The sequence below is a fragment of the Miniopterus schreibersii genome (assembly GCF_964146895.1).
Source record: "Miniopterus schreibersii genome assembly, chromosome: 14".
Lineage (NCBI taxonomy): Eukaryota > Metazoa > Chordata > Mammalia > Chiroptera > Miniopteridae > Miniopterus > Miniopterus schreibersii.
Window position 1 is genome coordinate 42,080,895 of NC_138114.1, and position 24,323 is coordinate 42,105,217.

The following is a 24,323-nucleotide window of genomic DNA, read 5'->3' on the forward strand; positions in this document are numbered from 1 at the left end:
TTACCTTAGCTTAGCATTCAAGGCTTTCTGTGGTTGGCCCTACTCAACATTTTCAAACTCATTTGCTATATGATTTCTCAGTATGTATCAGCACATATTCCAGCAGTGCCTCAGTTTGAATCCTGTTTGTTTACCACCATGTGACTTTGGACAAGTCACTTAACCCTTCTGTGCCTCAGTTTTCTAATCTAGAAAATAACAGTACCTACATCACAGGGTTGACATAGGAACTAAATAACTTTATATAAAGGTACATAGCAGTGTGCCTGGTACACAGTAGGTGCTACTTAAATGCTGCCTAAATCTGTTAGGCTTTCCCACCCTCATTCCATGGTTCTGGCTGGAATGCTTTTCCTGGGAGAAGCTAGATCAGGTAGCACCCCACCTTGAGGCCTGCCCTAATCACCTCCACATTATCAGTGGTTCTTTAACTTTCAGTCACCTGGGGAACTTGGCAAAATGCATATTTCTGAGCCCGACTCCTAGAGACTCCACTGAAATCTGCAGCATGGCCCAGAAACTCGTACCAGGGTGATAGCCATGTGGTTACGACGGGGTAACCCCTGGAGAGGCAGGTCCTAACTGGGCTTCCCCTTTGACTTCACCAGTAGCACACTTCCATCTTTCTTATGGCTTTTCACAGGTGAGGATCTGGGAGGCCACCTTACTGGCCTTCCCAGGGCACAGGCTTGGTCCTGTTTATTTTTCTTTCACAATACCTCATGTATGTAAGGCTCCCAATAAAGGCTCGTAGACCATTAATAACCTGCTAGAAAGAAGTGCTCACCAGCTTTTCCCTCCCCCGCCCTCGCTCTGCTCCCGTCACAGGTGTGAGTGTGGGGCACCCATGGGAAGCTGATGCCACTTGGGTGGTAGACGCCAAGCAGGCTCGTCAGCGTCTCCCACGTCTGTCTTCTAACAGCTCTGTAGGGAAAGCAGTCCTCAGGGGTTTTCTTTAACTTTCCATTTGGAAAGGATATAAAAAGCCATCCTCAACTGGGGTGTCATCAGTCACTAGAGGGAGCTATGAGATGATGTCTTACTTGGGTACCGTGCAGGTTCAAGGTGGGGTTGGGCATTTGACCAAGCTCTCCAGGTGTTTTTGGTGACCCTGATTATGAACCAAAGTGCTGGTCCCAGGTTCTCAACCTGGTCTGTGCTTCAGCGAGGCTTTTGAGGATGTAGGGCCCTCCCCAACCTAACTAACCTCTGGGCCTAGGGCTGACCCTACTCACTTCAGCCTTGTCAAGAGGCTCAGCAAAGCAGCCCTGGAGCATTCTGCACAGTGAGTGAGCAGATCCTGGGTAAAGCCATGAATCCTGGGGAAGGAAAAAGGTTCCTCAGAGAAAGATGGTGGAGTTGTCCTCAGTGGAAAGGCCTAGGGGTCCTAAAGGGCTAAAACTCTTCCGTTTAAGACAATCTCTCTCCTTGAAAACCAAAAGCTCCCTATTACTTGCAGCTCTCACCTTTCTCTGTACCCATCAAGCTCTTCAAATAAGGTCTTGGGCTAGACTCTACCCTCTAGGCTGCCTCAAAGATGGGATAGAAATGTTCTATTTTGCTATTTTTTTAAAAGTTTCCTGAAAGCATAAGAATTAAAAAAGAGTGAAAGCGTCTGCTTGTCAATAGGAAATCCACCAAATCCACCCCCCTTCCCAACTCTGCCCAGGAACCTCACAGATTTCCAGAAGTGACAAACACCGTGACCGGTTTCTACTTGCAAGAATTTAATTCTTCCTTTAATATAAATAAGGCAGCATGAAACATCAAGAGCCTTGCTGCTTTCTGCTTCAGAAGCTGCTTTGGTGCATAAAAGATCCCCATTTCCCTGCTGAGTTCTGTCTTCTCTGTATAAACAAAGTATTTTTTCACTGAATTTTCTCCTGGAAGCAAAGGGGAAGCCGAAGGAGTGTCGGGCTTGGTCTTGGCCTCTGGAGGGTGGTTCTTGGTTGCTGGGGCCTCTTCCAAGCACAACAAGATAAAGATGAAGAAGGGGAAAGAAAGGCACAGGGGATAATAAATAAGGAAATTCACCCCGATTCTGGAAATGAATCCCAGCAGAATGAGGGGCTTGGGGCTACTGCTGGAGACCACATGGGCAGGATTGGTCCTGGCCATTGTGGGCCTGGGGAGGGGCAGGCTCAAGCCCTGCTCTAACTCCAGCTCACATGGAAGGCTTCCTATAGGCTTCAGTGCTCCACTGTGGCTGAGCCTCCCTCCCTCAACCCTGTCAGGCAAACTGTCCATCTTGAGCACTCTGAGGCCAGGTGAGAGCGCTTCTGGGTTGGGACAATATCCTTTCTTCAGTTTGTGGTGAGCCTGACACCCCGTGGAACTGGGTATGCTGTCTGGGAGGCACGGCCAGCTTTCGCCCTGGAGAGAGAACCCAGCTGCTGGTGAAGGCGCACTCATTCTTGCCTCCTCCTTGGTCCTTGCAGGGGTTACGGAAGCAATGCCAATACAGAAAACCCCAAAGGACCAGTGAAGCCACAAGTGGAGGAGGAACGGTTTCCCAACCCTCCTGAACCAGGCCTGGAGACAGAGGCCAGCTCCAACCGCAGGCTCTGGTGCCCGCCAAGTGACCGCAGGCCCCACCAGTGCCGAGGTGGCCTCTCAGAGGCCTGGGGCTGTGCCCGCAGTGCTGTCTCTGTGTGTTCCCAGTCAGCTGAGCCTCTGTCAAACTCTTAGGGTGTCAGTCGTCTGTGCGGCTAGTAAGGTACACTCTGCTCTAGGACTGGGACCCTGAGGAGGACACAGGGCTACGGCATTCCTCACCTCTCAGCTCTGAAACTTCCTCTAGACTGGGCATCAGAGGTCAGACTGCAGGCCAGACCCCAGCACCTCGGGTGCCAGGCTGCCTTTCACCCCAGTCACCCTGTGCATCTCTCTACCAGTTTCTACCTTCAGCGCCTGCCCTCCCCCACAAGCTGTGGAGATAAATAAGAGGGGTGAGGGACCACTGAATTAGTACCCAGCATGGTATATGGTACCCATGGGACACAGCAAGCTGGGGAAAGGGGCAGGAAGAAAGGTGCACCCTGAATGGGGTGTACCCTGAATGGGATGTGTAGCTGAAAAGTAGCCAACTTAAAACTTCTCTCTGCCACCAAGTACCCATTTCTGTGCAACAGAGACATTAGCCACTTGGGGCTTTGTGTCTCTAACTAGATCTTTTCTCCAAATAGTATAAAAAATGGCAGCCATGGTGGGACCCCTATTGTGCAGGCTATGGATGGAAAGTTGTGAATTTCCACATCTGTCCCTATTAGTGCTTTGGTTGCAGATGCCTGGGGCCAAGGGTTACTGTAAATAGGGGTGCACGGTCTTAACACGCACCCCTGTCAGCATTCCTTCAATCCTCTGCTGCCATTCAAGTAACGGCTGGACCTGGGATGTAAACAGAATCACACCCAAAGTGATGTTGCATTGTCTCCAATGCCATGTCCATCGAGTTCTGTCACCATCTTGCCCATTCGTGATGATCCAAAAGTAAGCTGCAAGGGCTCAGTCCCCAAACCCGGATAACAGCTTCGCCAGCAGGCCCTATTGGCACGAAAGCAAAGTAGCTTCCAGCTTGGAATTGTGCTTCCTCCACAGTATAGGGCCTGGCTTCTGGCAGGCTCCCAACGAAGCCCGCCGTCTTCTCAGGACAGGGCCTGCAGATGCCCCCAGGGGTGTGGACGTGTGGGATGCCTTGCACCTTGGCCCCCGAGGTTCCAGCTGCTCTACATGGCGACAGCTTTTTGGGGCAGGCTGGCGTGGTCTGAGGGGATGTGGAGGGAGTACTCGCTGATGAGCGCTGGGGCGTTCTTGAGCATCTCATAGAAGGAGTCCACTGTCTTCCGATAGAGGCTCCGCTGCAGGACGAAGGGCCGGAAGAGGTTGAGGGGCTCGGCCCTGCGCACGGCCTCGGGGAGTGCCATGGTCTCAGGCACCTTGCGGTTGCCGATGAAGAAGTGATGGAGCTTCTTCTCCAGCAGGCTCCTCTCCAGGAAGCAGAGCAGCTCCTGCAGGCGGGCGGGGAGCTGCCCGGCCTTCCAGTCGGTGGCCCGCCGGGAGAGCAGGAGGTGCAGCAGGGCCGTCTTCAGGTGGTAGTTGCCCAGCCCACTGGGGCCGGTCAGGCGGTTCTGCTTGGAGAGCAGGAAGGAGGCAATCTGCAAGCAGCTGAGGTGGCAGGCACCCTCAGGCAGTGCCTTCGATGTCATCCTGAGGAAGTGTCGCTCATAGACAGCGAAGGACAGGAGCCAGTCAGTGCTGGACGCCGGGGTCCCCCCGCAGGGCTCCCTGGGAAGATGGGAGACAAAGTACAGGTCCGAGTCATCACACTGGATCACAGGGATCAGGCTGAAGGGCATGAACTTCCCCGAGCGGAACTTGATCTTGAGGGACCCCGGGGCATCCAACTGGCCAAAGGCCAGGTCGAATTCATACTTGTGGGCAATGCGGTGCCAGGCTCTGGTGAGGGCCACCTGGAACCACTTCATGACCTGCATCGTGTCCAGGTATGGGGAACCTCTGGCACACAGTGGGTCTTCCACCTCGTTGCTGGGCTGCACCAAGTTGTTCTTGCCATGGAGGAGACACAGCAGGTCTTCCCCAAGCTTGGTCTTGCCACAGATACAGCCCAACGTATCCTCGTCAGCCCGGACCACCTTGATCTGGCCGTAGCCCTGGCGATTTAAGGGCACCGAGCGGCTGGAGCACCAGAGCTCTGGGTGGAAGTGGTAGGGCTCAGGGGGCATGAAGGGCACAAAGAGGTGGCACAGCAGGGGCTTGTCCACCTGCCAGTTTTCATACATGCTGTCCACGCCAATGAAATCCTCCACCTCCATGTCCCTGTCCCGGTTGCACAGGCTCCTCAGGGCTTCCAGCAAGTCATCCACAAAGCCTTCCACAAACTCCCGGGTGCGGGCCGCATCCGCTGTGGCCCCCCGGATGCAGCGCTCGTAAAAGTGGTCCAATGTGGCCTTGTTGGGCAGGACGAGGCCTTGGAGGGGGGCGCTGTGCAGGGCGGGCAGCTCGTCCTCGTCAGCGCCCAGGCACTCGGGAGAGGGCGCATCCTGGTGGTCCTGCCGCCACACCTCGATCACCAGGAACAGGATCATGCACAGGGTGCTCCAGAGGTCCCAGGCCGTGCGGCTCTCATTCTGCTGCTGGCCCTCCTCGGCCACCTGCTCCAGCGCCTCCTTCCTGGCCGCCAGCTGCGCCACCTCCTGCTCCAGGCGCAGCTGCTCCAGCTGCAGCTTCTCCTCGTGCACCTGCATCTTGCGGATGATCTCCTCCTCGTTCTCGGGGACCGTGGCGTTCTCCCGCGGGAACAGCAGCGGGTGGTTGATGATGGCCGTCACCACCACTAGACACACGCGGAAGAGCCCCAGGGCCATGGCTGTAGCTTTCCTGGGAATGGAGAGACCGACAGTCACACCAAGCGTCCCTCAACATCACTTCTTCCCTGGACTCTCCCACAACCCCTGCCCTGCTGAGCTGGAAATGCCTTACAGTTCTCCCCGCACTCCACCCACCATCTCCCCGCTGTTTCAGTCTAGCCTGGGGAACAACCCCAACGTCCCACACCCACAATCCTGGCTGAACCACCCACTGTGATGGACCTCTGCTGTCTGCCCAGACATTCCTTTCTGATAGTAGCACCCCACTTTCCCTGGGAACCAACTCTTTACTACTCCCAGTCCTTACGGCTTGGGTGGGGATAAACCCACCCCCAGCTCCAGGAGAGCACAGAACCCAGGCCCAAGACTAGGACTCACCCCCATACACGTGATTAGTTCAGGAATGAGCATGACTCCATTTGGGCCAATGGGGGACAGAGGTAGGATTTCAAGCTCCAGTTTCCTTACTGTACACCAGGGAAGCCACAGTACCCAGAGGCACTGTACCGATGGATGTGATGGCATATGCAAACTGCACACACAGAGCAGTGAACAGCGCACAGCAGTTTCCATTGCACAGCTAGGCTTGTGAGGCAGTTTTGAGCCCTTATCTTATGCTACTGTAACCCTCTCCTTCTGATCTGGAAGATCCCACCCCACATTCAGACACTGATCTCCTGGGTCTTTCCCGGGACAGTCTTGGGAGACAAGTATCAGTCACTGGTTTTCCTACCAGGAGTCATCTGAACTTGAAATCGAACTTCTTGTGAAAGGAGACAGCCCCTTCCTCCAGGATAAATAAATTTTTAGGTCTCAGGGGACTTTTGGCAAAGGGTCATCCCTTTACTATCATTGCCATTCACACTCTGCAGCTGCAATATCTCCTGGGAGTTTGTGACAAATACAGAATCTCAGCCCCACCCCAGGCCTGTTGAACCACAAACTGTATTTTAATACCATCTGCATTAAAGTCTGAGGAGCACTGTCTTACAGTGTAAGCCTTACATCATACCTTCTTTTCTCCCTGGCAGAAAACTTGGGAAGTAACAATGGGCCTTCTCTGCACTTCCCCTGCCTCCTTCCTGCCTGAGACCTTGGCTAGGAGAGCAAATGGCCAAATGAGATCCTTGTTGAACACCAAAGAGAATACAGAGCTCCCCCCCCCCACACCCATGCATGCGGGCACATGCTGATAGGAGCTTCTTCGTGTAGCCAGAGCCCATTCCCAGATCTTGAGTCTGCACTCTGGAAACCACCTGTTTTGGTTCTTACCCTAATGGTGTCAAGCAGCAGGTATTTGTCACCAGGTAAAGATGCCTCTGCAGTTTCTACCTGGCAGTGCCAGGATATAAATGACCTGAGTTGCTGCCCAGATGTGACTCCACCCTGTCACAGCTGGATGTGTCAGCAGGAACCAAATGGTTGTTTCCACTTGAGGAGGGTGTATAGGACAGGAGAAAGTGGAGGAAGTCAGACTGGAAGGGGGCTGGGGTGATAAAAAAGTAGGGGGGCAGCTAGTCAGCTTTTCTTGTCCCAGACAAAGAGCAGCTTGTCAGATAATTGCAGAAACAGGTCAGCCCTGGTTTCTACATTAGAGAAACATCAATGGAAAGTTTTGCCAGGTGGTCCAAGGCAAAGCCATGAGGCTGGCTGATTAATGTGGATCGGAGTTTTAAGATAAAGGAGTATTAATATGAGAATACCAGGCAGCAGCCAGTTAGGAGGTAATTTGGGGGCTTGGGGCCCTTCAGGGCCTCCTCACTATAGGCAGCCACCTTCGGACACAGCAGGCCCTGACAAGTCATAGTAATAGCCCTTGGCAACTCCCAACCCAGGAGGTCAGTTTCCATGCCAACTCAGGGTAGGATGCCACCAAATGGGGAGGGGTGCCATTGCCAAGCCCCATGACTAGGAAATCCTTTCTGCCCAATGGCTTCCACAGGGCTCCCTGTGCCTGCAGGAAGATAAAAGGCTATAAGCGCCCCCTTGTCCTGGGGCAGCAACGTTCAAAACTCCACACCAACTGCAGCAACTGACTCCTTGTATTAGGGGGCAGCAGGATGGACTCTGGAGGAGACAGACTGGGTTAGCACCCAGCAGGGCACCTACTAGATATGTGATCCTGGACAAATCACTCAACTTCTCAGAACCTCAGTCTCTTCATCTATAAAACAGGATCATATCTCTATTATAAAGCTTGATTGAGAGAATTCATATAAAGTACTGTGCAAAATGCTTGCCCTTGAGCAAGTTTTCTTATAAAAGGGTAGCTGTGATGGGATGGGAACAGCAGAGGAAACTTCTTGCAGGGGTTCACGACGGAGTGGGCCATACAGATGTTCCTACCAGGAACTCTGGCAGGATGCAGGCAGCTCACAATATCACTGGTGAGAGCAGGGTTATAAACAAGAGCTGGACAGGAGCACACGAGAAACAATGGAAGGATCCAGGCTACAGAAGCCGGCAGGCCTGGGCTTGAACCTTGACTCTGCTCCTTGCTGACTGGTCTTGGGTAGTCACTTGGCTCCTCTGGGGCTCCACTACTTTACTTGTGAGATGGAGCTAACAGCAGTCCCTCCTTCATAGGGAGATTGGGTTAATAAGCGAGATAATCCATCTCAAGTATTTAGCACAGTGCCTGGCAAAGGGTAGGCACCTGACAACACCAGCTCCTCCCCATCTCGGCCTCCATAGGCCTATTTTTCTCACTTGTTAAGCACATCAGCCCTGCCCAGCCCCAGGGGTGTGGAGGAACAAACGCTCAGAAGTGCTTTGAAAGCATAAATGCTGCCTTAGTTTTGCTGTCCCTTGGCACACCATTCCGTCCGCCCTGCCCCCCAGCAAAGGGGAGAAGCCTTTTGAGCCTTGGATCCTCAGGGTGGTGGAGTTCCCACTGACTCACTCCTTACTTAAAACATCAGCGCCCTCCCAGGGATCAGATGGGATCCCAGGGGTCATTCTGTTCCTTGTTAACCTCTGCACAGGCTGGCTCTGCCCACGGCACCCTAAGGGATGGGGAATGGGCCAGGCAGTGGCTGCTCAGTGCCTACCAGATGGGGCTGAATTTGAAGCCTCCACTACTTCCCTTCCCCAAACCAAGTCACAGGGAACACTGCCCTGGGGGCCACGGGGTCAAAAATATGAGGGGAGACAATCTGGGAAGTTAGGCTTTTGGAGAGCACAGGGACAGGACAGGTAGCTGGGAGCCTCTCACGAAACCACACACACACACACACACACACACACACACACACACACACACACACACACACACACTCTCTCTCTCTCTCTCTCTTTCTCTCTTCTCTCCAAAGGCGGCCCAAATCAAGGATGTCCACCTCTGCCTTGGCCCAAAGCTCTAACCTCTACAAAGCTGCCCCACACATGTGATCTGAGATGTGCAGTTGGTGGATTTGGCTTTGAAAATAAACCTGGGTCATTCCGAGGGCTGGGTCTATCTGCTTGCCAGGAAGCCGGCAGGAAGCCTGCTGAGTTCCTCTCCACCCTGGCCCCTGCCTACAGAGCATGGCAGCTCATGCAGGTCACAGCTAAACTTAGCTTGGCAAAGGGCCAGGGTCACAGGCAGCAGGGCCTGGGGCAGAGGTTTGCAGGTGGTCGGCCAGAACCAATAATTTACTCAGACTGTTACTCTGAGCCTGGCCAGGCCCTGGGGGAGAAATCCAAGGTGGCCCCTCCCTTCCCTGGGTCCCCCCACTCCTGGGTCCCCCAGAGCCCTACAGCACCCCCACCACAGATTAATCCAGTCAATGCCACTGAGAGCTGTCAGTGACACCCTTCTGTTCACCAAGCCCTCACTAGGATGTGCTGGGCACTATACACAGTGGCCCCGGGTAACTTTTCTAAGACGTGGGTTACCCCTATTCACAGATGAGTTAAGCAGAGCCTGAGACGAGGTACTTTTCCAGCAGCACAGTTAGAAAAGGCACAGCTGGCCGAGATCCAGCCTGTTCTGTCTGCCCCCACCTGCAAAGCCTAAGTTCTTTCCATGGTGCTATGTTTACAGAGCACCTACTGTGTGCAAGGAACATGCTGGGTGCTGCAGGGCCCACAAAGATGAGTGTGGCATGACCCTTGGCAGTAAAAACACTACAGCCCACACGGGGAAGCAGCCAGCCACCAACTATGTCACAGGACAGAATGAGCAGTGGGGCATAAATGGTGTGTGAGCAACAGGCAGAGGGAGAGAGCTCTATTCCTGTCCATCAGGGATCCTTTCTTGTCTGTAGATCTTCCCTGTGCCCATCTGCTGGGGAGATGTGGGTGTGAAACCCCTCGGCTCCACATCTACCTCCCTGCCTCCTTCCAGACAGAATTCCTACGACAAACCCAGAGCAGTGGAAGCCTGTGTCCAACCCCACAATGCGTTCATCAATATGTCTTCTACCCCAATAATCCTGCCTACCCCCACCCAGGGCTGGCTGTAGCTTCAACAGCAGGGTTGTCCAGGACCCCTTTCTCAGCTGCCCAGCACTCCCCCTGGGACAGTGACTCTCAAAATGTGGTTCCCAGCACAGCAGCCCCAGCTTCACCTGGGAACTTGTTAGAAGTGCAAAATTTCCAGTGCAATCCCAGACCCGCTGACCAGGTATTACAGGGCTGGGGCCCAGCACCTGTGTGTTCGCAAGCCCTCCAGATGGTTCTAAAGTCCACCCAAGTCTGAGTTCACCCCTTCCCAAGTAGGCAAGGCCTCCAGGGAGGAGGAGGGTGGGGCTCTGGAGTGTCGCTGAAGCCCAGATTTTGGAGCTCTCCAAGCTCTGCCCCACACCCAGCCTGTCAGATGCAATTAGCTCTACTAATTACAACGGCAAAAGCGGCCCTGGCCCTGTCGTTACCCTCTGAGTCCAAAGGAATAGCTGATGTGCTTTCTTACAAAATGGAATAAAGGAGGCGGGTTGATGGCACGGGAGGGCACTTTTCACCCCAAGGGGCGACTAGGGTCCTTTGTCACTGCTTACTTAGGTTCTGGGCCCTCTGAGAACAAAGGGGCCAAGGATGACCCAAACTATTGATAACTTTGGGCTGAACCCCTACTGTGCACCTGGCCTTGTGCTGGAGTTTTGCAGTCCCAGCTAAGGAGGCAATAAAGCTACAAATTTCAGTGTCAGAATTTAGTTTTACTAATCTAAGCCCCATTTCACAGATGAGAAAACCAAGGCCTAAAGAGGAGATGTATTTGACTGGGCCGGTGGGGGTGGGTGGAGGTAGAGGTGATCCAGGCAGGCTGGATATCACCTGTGAACCTCATAGGGATTCTCACACAGACAGAAGTACTGGAAGTGATGATACTTTCATCAACAGCCTGCATTTAGGAAGCTGAGTACTTTGCATGTGTTTTGTCACTTAATTTTCAGAATATCAGGTAGTTGCAACATCCCTATCTAATGATGTTGATATAAGACCGAGAGTCAGGGAGGTCTACTGGGTGGCTTCTAAGATTCCCTGTCTGTAGTTTGTTCCCTTCCCTCTGCTCTCCCTCCATCCCCCTAGGGGATGAGTGGGCCCTGCTACCTCCCTCTGCCTGATGGCACCTCCTTGATACCACTGTCAGTGACAAACCACCCAGATCATCCAGGCAGGCTGTCTCCCAAACTTCCCAGGACTTGGAGAAACAGGACCACGAGAAAGGATAGGTTGAATGCAGAGCACGAGTTTGACCCTGAGTCTGGGTTTGGAGTTTGTCTGTCTGAAGCCCTGGTGAGGCTCCTCCTGTGGTCTGGCCTACCTGTCTCACCCTGATTCCCAGCTTCTCTCTAGCAGAGCCCATGCCCCAGCTCAGGTAAGATCATCTTCTCTGCGGAGTCCAGGGTGCCATCGTTTGGAGAGCCTGCCCCTTACTGCAGGTCTAACTTGCCCTTTTCTGAACTGCAGCAGGTCACGTCACCTTCCTGCTCTTTACTTGTATCAGTTCACCCACCAGTGGGTCCCTGCCTTCCTGCCTACAGTTCCAGCAAGGCCCAGAAGCTGATGTGCCCTAGCCTCCCCCAGCTCACCAGGTTCAGGGATGGACACACTGCAGGCGCCCAATATGTCAGTGGGACTTGACTTATCACAAATTTGGGAGGAGATGGTTGGCTGTGGGAGTGATATGTCTCCACAAACTCCTTCCTCTTCACCTAACTCAGGGCCAGCGGACAGACACACTCTGCACAGATGGTTTGACAAGAGTAGCTCCAAACATACTGCTGCTCAACATGACTGGCTCCCCCCTTCTAGAGCGGGGGTCCCTGCGGGAGAGGAGAAAGGCCTTGCAGAGCTGCCCCATGCCCCAGCAAGGACAAGGCCATAGAGACACCACCGGGGCTTGTCTGGCTGAGGTCTCCTTTCATATGTACCCCAAATAGGGATGAAGGAGGGGCCTTGGGGGGGGCAGAGAGGGGCTGAGCAGCACTGGGGGTGGGGGTGGGGTCCTGACAGGCCTCAGGCCCTAGTAGGAGACGGAGAGGAAGGCAAAAAAAGGAAGTGGGGAAATAGGAAGGAAGAGGCCCAACACAGAGTAATTGAGAAAGTAGCTAGAAAGGGTGCAGCTCTGGGCCCCCAGCACCTTCCCTTCTTAGCACCTGTGCAATTCCCCCACCCCCATCCCTGTAGTCACCTTCCACCTCTCCCACTAGGCAGGACCTTAGTCTTGGCCTCCAGCCAGGCTCAGCTTCCTCAGACCTGCCACCCTCCTGGCCACTGGGCTCCTTCCAGTGCCTCCCAGTTGGCCTCAGCAGCCAACCTCAGAACAATCATAACCAGCATTTATGAGGGCTGACTATGTGCTAGGCCTGTGCTCAGGGCTTACAGAACTGCCTTCCCACAGTCTTCTCAGAAACTAGAAGGAAAGAGAAAGACACCTTGCATTAGGGAATACTTGATATTACAGGCTAAGGTCAGTGGTCCCCAGAACCCAAGAACCAGAGCCCCACTGCCCCTGCCTAACCCAGGGGAGACTCCAGACAGACTGAGCAGAAACCCGGGCTCAGGAGGACCCAGGGGTCAAGACTGGTCCCGGGTGAGGGTGGGGGAGCAGGATAAGAGAGCAGAGAGGAGAGATCCGTGTCCCTATGCCCAGTTGAGGTGGACCTACCAATGAGGCCGTGGGAAGGTATACACTGTAAGGGGAGCAACCTTCTCACCGAGGTGAGCTCTGCTGTCGCCACACAGGGCCACACTGGCCAGACTCTCAGGGGGTGCCTGGTCATGCCTGCCAAAGCATTACATTTCCTCAAAGCCCACTCAGAAAAGCAAGGACTTTCCAAAAAGTCACCAGGATGCCAATCCCATCCTCTGGACTGGGGTCATGTGGCTGGCCAGTCCAGGCACAGGAAGGACAGCAGCCTGGATTTCCCCGGCGTGGGTGGGAGAGCCCACGTCCTTCCTGTCCCAGAGGAGGCAGAAGGCAGGGAAGCCATCAATCTCCCAGGAAGGACATGGCGTCCTCCTGTCCAACCAGGCTGACTCCCTGACCCGCAGGACGTCACGGAAAATCACAGAGACTGACTGATGAGGCTGGGTTGTGAAGGGGAAGAGGCTACGGAGGCCTGCAGACCAAGAGACAAGGAAGGGGCTCCCCGGAGTTGGGCCCACATCCCCCTTTCTCCTTAGGGCACCTCGAATCCAACAGTCACTGTAGTAGATTGCACGGTGGTCCTCAAAAACTTCCCCACCACTCCCTGCACCACGTCCACACCTCATATCTCTGCAGTCAAAACCCTGCCCAATGTCCTCACAGCAAGCCTGTCTCAGAAACAGTTTCCAGGAGCCTTCCTGATCTTCCCCCTGCAACCCCCTACCCCGTCCTGAGACAAATCCTTCTTTCTTGAAAGGGACAGAAGTGGGGGAGGGAAATGGAGCATTTGTGAAGCCCCTCTGAGTGCAGGCAGTGCCTGGCCACTTGTGCTGCGGGGTCTCACCCTTAGTTAGCTCTCTCACCTGAGCCACAGCCGCGTTTCCCAGGCAGGAGCCCAAGGTGCTGAGCGGTTGAGCAATCGCTCCGGGCCACACAAGTAGGAAGAGAGCAGAGGAGCTGGAGGCCACGCCAGGCCTGAGGCTCCAGACCAGTCTCTGTCTCCTCTCCAGTGGCCCCATCCTGCCCTTTCATCACAGTGAGCTGCTGAGTTCTGGTCTCATACCACTGCTGCCTTCCTCGGCAGGCCAGGCAGGGTTTGTTTGTCTGGCTGTTCCCCAGAGTGCTTGGCAGAGACCAAACACAGGGCTGCCTGCTCACAGCATGAAGGACATGCGCGATCCTAGGGACCCACCAGATCCTGGGAACTCCCCAGTATGCTCACACCCTGCATGCTGGACACAGCCCCTTTCAAAGGAAAGCCTGTTTTAGGGCTCCTTTCTAGGAAGGAACGTTTCCCACAGTGAGTATGCACCCAAGGGCCTCCCTTGACCCCTGGATTCCCACCTGAGAACTCTAGACCTGAAATCACAGGGGCGTGCTAACAATAGAACACGGGGCTAACCATTTCCTGTGGGGAAGCAGCCCTCAGACACTGGCCTGGCTTCAACTTGTATTTCTCACAATTTCCCTCTGTCTGTGGACCCCATCTCACCCACAAGAGCACCTGCACACTGGAGGAGGGAACAGTAACAGCCACTCGGGCAGGCATGCTAGGGAGCCCCAAACTTGAACCCTGTCCCTCCCTCTACCCTGTGTTCTCTGCAACCCCCCCTCCCCCCCCACCTCCCACCTCAAGCAGAGCAGCAAATGCTCAGGACCAGCCTCACTTTCGCTGTGGGGCAGGGACCGCAGGCTGCAGTGACAGATACAGGTCCTGGACAACAGCAAATACATTGGCTTGATGGGGAGGAGACCTTAGGGGGTGGAGCAGGAAATAGAGTAATACAAAGGACAACATAGGGGACAGAAAGCCCTCCCCTGGACACCTGCTGCCCCCTCTCACAGAAGAGCTGGGGATGGATGGAATTAAACAGGCTGCTGGTACCCAGCAAGCCACCTTCCTTATTGACGGGACAAAAGAAAGACCAGCTCAGAAAGACAACCTGGCCTCTCAGCACGGGGTGAGGGTGGGGGGAGGATGGGCCTCAAGGGTTTTTCCATGGCCACAGAAAAGCCAGCCCCCCCCCCCCAACCCTCTCCACCCCACCACCTCTTACTCACGTCCTGGCTTAGAGGGATTCTGGCCCCCACACAGAGAAATCCTGGGCTGTTTTCCCACTCTGCTCCCCTGTGGCTTGGGTGGTACCTGACACAAGGCCTGGGCCCCAGCTGGGCTGGGGAGAGGGGGAGAAGGGTGGGGAGGAAGGGAAGTGCTGTGGGCCTCCAGCACAGGGGCACACACACATGCATACACACACAAGTACACACACACACACACACACACACACACACACTCATGCTCTGTGCTTGCAAAGATCTAAAAGCCCCTTTCATCTTAATAAAAGGGAACAGTAAGAGACACAAAGGCAAGGGGGAGGCCAAGCCCGTTGTAAAAAACTTAAGAGCTTGTGGTTGGCCTCCTGGCTTGTGTTCTCTGCTGCAAGGACCTGAGGCTGAGCAACAGAGCCGGGTATCTGCCTGCCCTCCCACAGCAGGGCCGCACCAGTCACAGTAACCCAGTTCTTGTCCTCCAAGGGAGGCAAGGGCCTCGACCGGAAGGCCAGGTACAGGCAGCCAAATTACCCCCAGAATAATCTATGACCACAGAGACTCGCCTTCCCTAAGAATTACACAGAACAACCCTGAGCTACAGCCATCTTGTGTTCCAGCCACAGGGACGAAGTGCTGACGAGTGATGCCCATGCTCTGCCCTGGCTTCTGCCGGAGGTGGCACGTGACCCATAGTAGTGTCCCTGAACCAATGACAGGTACACGGTGGGGCAGGCAGCAAGCAGCCACCGACACTGCCAAATTTACCAGTACATACTCCTGCCCCAAGGCCACCCAGAAAGAAGCAGCCCAAAGCTCTTTAGCTCGGAAGAGCTTAGCACTTTGTAGAGGCTTCCCTATAGTTGCCAAGGGGCCAACTCTGGGCTCAGAAGGCCTGTGTTTGAATCCTGGTTCCCACCTGAAGTCACATGGTAGTGCCCTGTAAAGGACATGCTATTGGCTATGGTACTGGTGATAGGCCAGGTCTCCTTTTAATTTGTTAGATCCTACTGGGTGCATTTTAGGTACTCTTCTGGGAAGAGGAGGGTCACTAACATCCCTGCAGCAACTCCAGAATCTGGGGATATGGCTAAGTTGTCTCCACCAGATCCTTGTTCTCTTTTAAAGACCCCAGGGGCTGCCACAGAGCAAGAGCAAGAAGCTTGGGACCTGGGAAGCTCATAGCAGCCTCAACTGAGGCTCTCCCTCTCCTCTGAGCTCCTAGGCCAAACCAGTGTTGGTCTCTCGTGCCCGGCATTAAAGGTATAGGTGCTCCCATGCATGCCTGATGAATGAATGAATAAATGGAGTTAGGACTGGGAAAGAGACCTACTGCCTTTACTCCCAGGAGTAAGAATCTGAGATGGGAGTAGAGTGGGAAGTCCTGGATGAAGTAACTCCTAAGATGTTTCTCCTGGGAGGCAGCCTGTGGTCAGAAAAGCCAAGTGCCAACAGCAGTAAGAACCTTGGGAAATGAAAGCAACAACCCTTCCAGATGCAGCCCTGGAGACACACCACAGCCTGGATGGCCTTCATCTAACTGCAGACTGACTCATCACCACCATTCACCAAGAAAATGACCCAGGGTTGAACCTGAAAGTAGTTTATCTGATCCCCCAGCTGCCTCTCCCCCTGACACCCATCTCCTTGAAATGGAAGGTAAATGGAGGAGTACAGAGTTTGATGCAATTTAGGTAAGAGAAGGAGCAGAGAAGCCATCTCAGCACAGTAAAGAGCAATTCTTCCCTTCCGGAGAAAACCCCAAAAGTCGCACGGCCCTATCACCGATGGAGGGGTTTAGTATATAGCAACCAATATACCATATTTATTGAGGTTTACACACTGTGCAAAATCCTTTTTGTCACAATAAAGCTCTGTAGGAGACAATGTCCCCATTTTACAGGTAAGGAAACCGAGGCACAGAGAGGTGAGGCCATTCATTCAACATCTCAGAGCCAGAATCTGAACCCAGGACTGTCTAACTTTCAAGTCTTCAGTCTTCCCATGCTGCTGCTCAGTGACCTGGTTTCTGTGAAACAGCAGACAGGCACCTATGGGCTTTCCTCCCCTGTACTGCTAAGGGAAAGGCAGGTGACAATTTAGGTGAAATTTAGGCATGAAGCAGGGAGTCAGACTTAATGAAGAGACACTGGGAGTGTGACCTGGGACATGAAATGGCTTTTCAGCCAAAAGCATGGGGAAACCCTCTCTGCAGTGGATTAGGAAAAGGGAGCGAGGACTCTTCTGACACCGGGCAGTGTGTTTGGGGTGGGCCATCAGGGAAGTGGCATAGATGCCCCCGGGGAATTCTGGAGCAGCACACGGGTGTCAGGCATCCCCTGCTCGTGATTCACCCCCTCCAGCCCAGGCACACTGTGGTCCTGTCTCCTCAGTGACTCCAAGACAAAGTCTCAGCAAACAAAGGACCCTTTCATGAGCTTCAGGCGGGTCCCCTGTTTTACTAAGAAGGCTATTGAAACAGGCTCCCAGGAGAATAGTTTGTTATGAGCACGTGGCTTTGCACCAACAAGTAGGGCCAGAATTATGACAACGCCCTCCCTTTGGTTTGATCCAGGCTGATAGGAGACTCTCCTGTATGCACTGCAGGGATGACCAAGAGGTAAGAAAGAACCCAGGATGGCTTCAAAGGGAGCCTTCCTCCCAGGCAGTGAGTGTCTCACTGTGTTGTCCACCTGGAAGTGAATCATTTAAAAATTGTGGGCTTTGTATTTTCTCTAGGGACTGCCATCTGAGGATCTCAAAGTGCTCTGAATATTATCTGATATTGGCTGCTACTGTCCCCATTAAATAGACAGGGAAACTGAGCTCCATCAGCTAATATCACAGAGCACGTCACAGCAAGAGGGAACCTGGAGTTGGTGGACTATCTGTTGTCTTCTCACCTTTGACACTTAGTGGGATTTTTATGTTTCCTTTACGTTTACTGGGCCAGGGTGTACAGCAGAGGCCTGAGGTGGCAGAAAGAGTCAAAGGCTCCGGGAGGCACAGATATGGGTCTGAATCCAGCCTCTGATGTTTTCAGCTCTGTGCCTCTGGGCAAGTAGCTGGGCCTCTCTGAGCCTGTTTCTTCACCTATAAAACTGGAATAATACCTACCTCAAAAGGCTGTTGTGAGGAAGAGAAATAAATGTATGCAAAGCCCCTAAGGTGGGCTTTGTTCAGACAGAGTAGGTGCTCAATGGATGAAGCCATTGTTTTTTTAAGAAAGGCTTTTCTAATTCTATGAACAAAAGGTCATGACAACTGATGTGAGGACCAGATTCCTAAGCACAATTTGCAATTAATATTCTCTGCTAATGATACTCTAATTTTCATTTATAACCCTGAAAAGGCTATATTTAATATACAAAATTAGGGTAATTTCTTTAGCCACTGATGTTCTGGAAGTCAGGGAAGCTATGTTAGAGCATCTGAAATTATGGCCAGTTGTACAAAGCAAAAACTTTAATTGAATACTTTCAAGTTGAAGGACAAGAGATTCTTGTTCTGAAACCTCTTTAAAGGGAGAGCTACCATGTCATCTAGGTTTTTACCTTTCTTTAAAACCTGCAGGCAAGGAGTTCTTTCCTGAAATTTTCATTTGTTGTGTTGGCATTTAACAGTCCTTGCTTAGAAATTTCTATCTTAAGGAGAACAGGAGGCATCACCTTATGAGACACGGTGGAAACCATAAATTGCCAAGTTAAGAACATCAGAATCACCATGTGAGTTCAGCCTTACAAACAGTGCTATCTGTCCCCAGGGTTTCCCTTTGGCAGGACACAGAAGACACCTATGGCTGTCTTCTTTTACACCACTCCCAAGTCTCAGGTGTATCTCAGACACCTCCGCATTCCTGCATGAACTACTGGGGAGGGAGGGATTCCGCGGGTTTAACTGAATAAGTGAACCTTCAGGAATTCCAAGGGTCATGTTAGTGCTGGGTGAGAGGTGACCGGTGACATCTTGCTTCTATTTCCAACTTCTGGGCAGTGGATTCCAGACATTCCTCCTCTCTGTGTGCATTTGATCACATCTCCACATGGCCACTGAATCCCTAGCATAGCCCTTTGCCTATTGCAGGTTTACAACACATACTCGCCCAATCAGTGAATGACGGTTTTCTCCTAGTCAGGCCCCATTTCTCTGTAGTAAGGACGTGAGCATCCTTGCCTCTCACTTTCTTTTGGGGTGAGGGTGAAGAAAAGGGAAGCCACAGTTCTGACCTCCCCATCTCTGTGTAGAAGGGAGGCCCAGAGCCAATGGAAGCTGCCAGAAGCCTCTGAAAGGAGTCATGCTCTTTGCTCCCTGTCCTGGCTCAGAGAAAAAAACAAGACTGCAGCTGTCAGCACTGCACTCTATTCCCTTGGGCCAAACCCAAGGCCAGCCCCCAACTGACTCACAACCCAGACTTGGGACCTACAGCACCTCCCTCTTCTTGCCCAACCTCTGAGAAACACACCTGTGGATGTTCCACCTTCTGTGCTCCTTCCCTTCAAAATGTGCCTTACAGTTGGGGTGGTTTTTGTTCCTCCCAGTCTACCTTAACGTGGAGGTGTTGCCTTGGGCAACAGTGATGTCACCTGCAAGGTGCTTCCATTCGGCTGATGTCACAGGGTGGGCCAACTGAATGGAGGGGGATGTGCTTTCCATGGGAAAACATCACAGGTCCCAAACTGCTGAGGAGGATCCTACAGACCTCTTGGGCACTCCCAAATGACCTTCTTTCTCTCCCAGAAAACTCTCTTGCCCTTCTCTCCCCTCTGGATGCCTGTGACAGGCCACTCCTCAAACCTGACCTTCCCTCTCCCAGAGTCCGCTGAAAGGTCAGAACCAGCAGCTTTGCCCTCAGGTCTGAACAAACTACACACACACACAAGGGCACTGATGACCTCCTTCTCATCTTCTGGGACAGTCTGAGTCCCTGTGACCTTGACCTTTGCTCAGACCTTAGAGGAAGGAGCAGTGGCACTAATGGGGAAGCTAGGGTCCCAATTTGGCAGAGAATGTAGATTCTCGATTGACCTCTACCATCTTTAAGAGCTTATACCAGCCAGAGTGCTGGTCTGTGCCAGACTCTGTGCTTAGCTCTTTCTATGCATGCCCTATGAGGGGCTATGCCCATTTTACTGATGATGAAACCAAGGCCTGGGAGGTCAAGGCACTTACCCCAATACAGAGAAGATACAACTACTGAGCAGTGGAGCCAGGATGCAACCCAAGTTTGCCCTTCTCCAAAGCCCACCTGGGTCACAACTCCATGGCTCTGGGGCATCTAGAGAGGGCAGCTTACTAATGATGGGCCACGAGGGGGCCTGGACAGAGATAAGGGAGAGCCTTTTAAATTCAAAGAGACCAGCTAGGATGGCCAGATGGCTGAGGGACCTTTAGGACTGCCTGAACCCTAAGCTCACACAGGGGCGACAGTAAGTGGCCAGTCCTGACCCTTCTACATCCCTGGGCAGCCGTGCGGATTAGGGACCAAGTTCCTTTTTTCTGTGGCTGGCTTCCTATTGACCCATCCAGGCCATCTGACTGTCTTCTTGATTTGCATATAGCATGTACCCAGTGGCCTGAAACTCCAAACCTAAAACTGTCTACTAGTTGAACTCATGCAAATGCAACTTGATGTGGCTGGGAGCTAAAGCTTGTAATGCACTAAACAAAATAAATAAAATAAAAATTGCTAAATTATGAAAGAGAAAAGGGGGGAATCCTACCAGGTAAACACTGACTTTGAACTGACCAAGGAGATATACACAGCCAGGATGACCAGAGTACTGGTCTACCTGGCAAGTATTTCTCCATTGGTGAGAGGTCTACAGAGGCAAACAGAGCCCCATGTTATTAGATATCACTCCCCACCACCTCCAGCCTCGACTCCAGCTTTGCTAAGTATGAGCTCCCTTCTAATCTTTGGTTTCCCATGTGGCTTGCCCAGGATGCAGAACAGACAGCATCCATTCTGCATCACAAGGTCTCCTTGCAAATTCATAAACTAGCATTCTGATTTGTACACCCACTTCTGGGAGCTTTCTCAAGGTGACTCAATAGCCCAAGTCCAAACCACTCTGTAAATTGTGGACAGGGTTTCCAAGTGACACAACTAAGAGCCAGACCTGGGACAGGTGACATGATCCAGGTAAACATTACCCTTATGGGAAATCTGCTGGGTACCAGCCAGCTCTTCCCAGGAGAAATTAGGGCATCAAAAATTCCTCATTGGCTGAGAAGTCTGATTTGTTTAAATACTGTCTGTCTGTATGTAGGTAGAAAAATGCTCTGCTCCAGCTACTAAGTGCTAAAATGTATAGCGTGGAAAATAAGTGATCATAAAGATGGAGCTGTGAAGTGCAAGTTTGGGGAAAGGTTTCCTGAATGAGCTTGGGAAGAGTGTTTGCAGGTCAACAGGACCTGGACAGGGTTGGGGACTGGGGGGGTAGGAAGTGTCAGGACAACATGTTTGGACACTCCCCACTTTGTTCCATCTAGGCCAGGGCCCCTGCATAGCTGTGGCCTTTTCCCTCCGTGCCACACCCAGGTGGCACTTACTCATCACACTCATGCCAGGCCCCAAACTGGATTTGCCACCCCACACCGCCCAACTATCAAGAAGGAAAGTCATCTGATGCTTTGGCCAGGCCTCCCATTAGCCATCAAGGCTGGGCCTGCCTTTCTTTCCTTGCCTTCTGCCAGATGAATTTTCCACTTTTTCCTCCATCTGAGCTGAGAGTGGGTATTTCTTCCCTTGACAAAGAAAGAAAAAGGCAACTGCTCTTCCCTCTTTCCCCCCAAGCAAACTAGGTTTTTCAGCTTCAGTGGTTGGGACTCAGCTTCCAGGCTCCGGAACGCTTTACTTTGCTATGCCTTAGTCTCCTCATCTATAAAACGGAGATAACAATATCTATGTCATAGGGCTACTGTGAAGATTAAATGAGTCAATACAGGCAATGTGGTTTTTGAAGAAAAATTGTGAACACCTAGAAAATGTTAAGTCTTCAATAACTGTTGGTTATCCAGGCAGCTGTGTATGGCTGCGCAGGTGACATACTGCTCAAGAACACCCGGCCGGAGGGTGGTGAGGATGGGACCAGTTTACATGCCGTTTGCCCAGCTAAGTGCCATGGTTGTGCCCACCCAGATGAGACTCCTTTTTCGAAATGGCACCAAGGTGCCATCTTCTTGCCCAGAGGGAGCACCTTATTCTAATTCAAGCAAAGGATGGAAAAGGCTAGCAGCAGCCCTGGAGGTTATTCTTATTAGCTCTTGGCATTCTCATGGCTATGCTGTCCTTCCTGCAAGACTGGACTAGAGCGGAGTCCAAGATGGACTGGTCTCAGCCACACATAAGGTCCTGCTCCTCAGCTCCCCAGCACATCTGGAGCACTTGCCGCTACCTAGGACACTCCTGGGTTAAAACCTTGCCCCCAAAGCCCCACAGGCTGCCCTACTACTTCATCCCCACTGAGGGGACTCCCGGCCCCAAACATGGAGTCACAGAGTCTTAGCCTCTGGAAGGACCCTCTCTTTGGTTACTGTTGATGGCCTCCTGTCTGCTGAGTGATGGGCAGTGCATTACCTCCTGAGGAGCTCTAGTTGTTGGCAGGTTCCTTCTAACTTCTGAGTACGATCCATTTCCCTGCTTCTGCTAACCAGTGAGTCTCTGAGGCCAGGCAGAACAAGCCTTTTCTCAAGTGACAATGCTTCAGATTCCTAAAGGCCACAGCCCTGGGCCGCCAGGCCTCTTATCCTTAGGGGAAACACTGCCAGTTCATTCCCTTCTCCCTCACAAGCACTGTCCAGAACCTCCACACCATTCCACCCCTCCCTTCTGGACATGTCCCCATTTGGCAGTGGTGTCCCTCGAAAAATGAGACATTAAGAAAGGGGTTCCTGAAGTATTGTTGTGCAACTCTGTTCTTCCTGGGCTCTGAGCCAGGGATGCTTATCACCGCCTCCAACCAAAATGTGTACCCCCTCCATCAGACAGACTCCCCCACATTCTTTCTCTTTACAGAGCCCAGGTTGTTCAAGAGGGAAAAACACAAAACCAGGTTCTTCCCAGACAGTACCTTCTCAGGAGGGCAATTTTGCCAGAAGCCTCTATCTAGGAGCTCCTCCCTGAACTTACCCTTAGATGAAAGTTCACTCACACACCCTCCTTTTTGTTTTCTTCATGGGGGCTGCAGAAGCCAAGAGCCTATTCCTGGTAAGGTGAAAAGTTCTGGGATGATGGCATCAGGTTAAAAGTTCAGATCCTAGCCCCCTGAAAGCCTGAGCTTGAAACTGCTGCATTGTTGACAATTCCGGAGCTGGAGGATGGCACTTGAGCAAAAGCCTTTCCATCCACCCAGGGAGAGCAGAGTCAGTATAACCACTTCATGGATACCCACAAGTGGAAACCATGAAGGCAGAATGGCCTGGAGCAGACACAGGGAATTAGCAAACAATGAGAGCCACTTAGGCACGTAGGCTGGAAGGAGGCCGAAAAAGCGCAGACTATTACGTTATCAGTAAAGAGGTGAACGGCAGCAGTTCTACCTGTGTGTGCCATGCTATTTACCGGTCTAACCTGGACCGGTGACTTGCACAGAGCACCGATTAGCGTTACCTGGCAGCCTCTCCAAGGTAGAACTGGTTTATAAAAGGGAAGGGCCCTTGGTCAAATCCAAAAGAGAAACAAGAAAATCGAATATAATTCCGAAACTGATTTAAATCCAAAAGGCCAGGGGCCAGGCTCTGCCAGTACGTGGTGCTCTGGTAGTTTTGAAAGGGACGGGGGTCCTTCTCACACCAGGCAGAGGGGGGAAAAAAAGCAAGGTGCTATCACTGAGAGGATCAGTAAAATATCTTCCCTTCCTGGGCAGCAGCATTTTTTTATTTTTTATTTTCAAGAGACGACGCATTTCGAATGAGAAGCCCGGTCCTAGGGCTTCTGAGTCCCTCCAGCCGGCAGTCAGAAAGGGGAGACACTGGGAGAGGGTTGGGGATGGAGTAGGCGCCAGGTGACAGAGACTATTTGCAACCCAAAAAGAAAAGTTCCGCACAGTGTGGGGTCTCCTCCACTCACTGTCCCGAAAGAGGAAGTGGCAGGGGCTTTATCCGGCCCCAAGCAACCTCATGGCTTCACTACCTTAAACCGAGCAGAAGCAGGCTTCACTCCCGCTCCCTCCTTCCAGGAGGGGAGAGAAAGCGGCGGGAGAGCCGGCTACGGAGCTGGGCCGGTCTTCCAGCCCCAGAGCTCTGCCCAGACGGTGCAAAGTAACGGGTCCTCGGGGCAGCAGGAACAAAGACGCGGTCCCGCGCCGCGCGCCCGGAGGAGCCGAGCTGCCCGCAGTCGGCGCGGGTGCGGAGCGCGGAGCGCGGGGAGGGAGCGCGCTCTCCAGACGGCCGTGCGCCCGCCCCGGCACGGGCGCCGCCGAGGGTCCCCAGAGTCTGCAGCCCCGCGCCCCTGCCCCACGCCGCCATCCCGGGGGCAGCCCCGCCTCGCCCCCGTGGCCATCGCCTCCTTCTACCCCCCAACCCACGAGGAGGGCGCAGAGCCTCGCGGCTGCTGGCCCGAGCTTACGTTTAGCCTCCGTCCCGCTCGCCGTCCCGGGAGCTCCGCGCGGGCCCAGGCTGCGCTCGCGGGTCCCCAGGGCCCGGACGCCGCTGTTCGGCTGGGCAATTAGAGGGCCGGGGGCGGAGACACCCCGGCCGGCTCCCGCCCGCGGGCCCCCATCAGCCGCGCTCTACTGGGCTCCAGAGTTACTCATTTCCTGCATGTCACAGAAACTTTTCCTCCTTATAAGAACAAAACACCCGCCTCTACGCCC

The 24,323-nt window shown here is 53.0% G+C and overlaps 1 protein-coding gene across 1 annotated transcript; it reads right to left on the minus strand.

The window, feature by feature from the left end:
• Positions 1–1,707: 1,707 nt before the first annotated feature.
• On the minus strand, positions 1,708–24,272 carry ITPRIP (inositol 1,4,5-trisphosphate receptor interacting protein). The gene is made up of 2 exons (XM_081157691.1): positions 24,077–24,272; positions 1,708–5,397 (listed from the first exon to the last, which is right to left on the minus strand). The coding sequence occupies exon 2, from the start codon at positions 5,382–5,384 to the stop codon at positions 3,726–3,728; it is 1,659 nt and encodes a 552-aa protein (XP_081013817.1). The 5' UTR covers positions 5,385–5,397; positions 24,077–24,272; the 3' UTR covers positions 1,708–3,725.
• Positions 24,273–24,323: the final 51 nt, after the last annotated feature.

Bases quoted from the DNA above. Each gene is read 5' to 3' on its own strand.
- ITPRIP (XM_081157691.1), bottom strand. From the start codon at position 5,384: ATGGCCCTGGGGCTCTTCCGCGTGTGTCTAGTGGTGGTGACGGCCATC.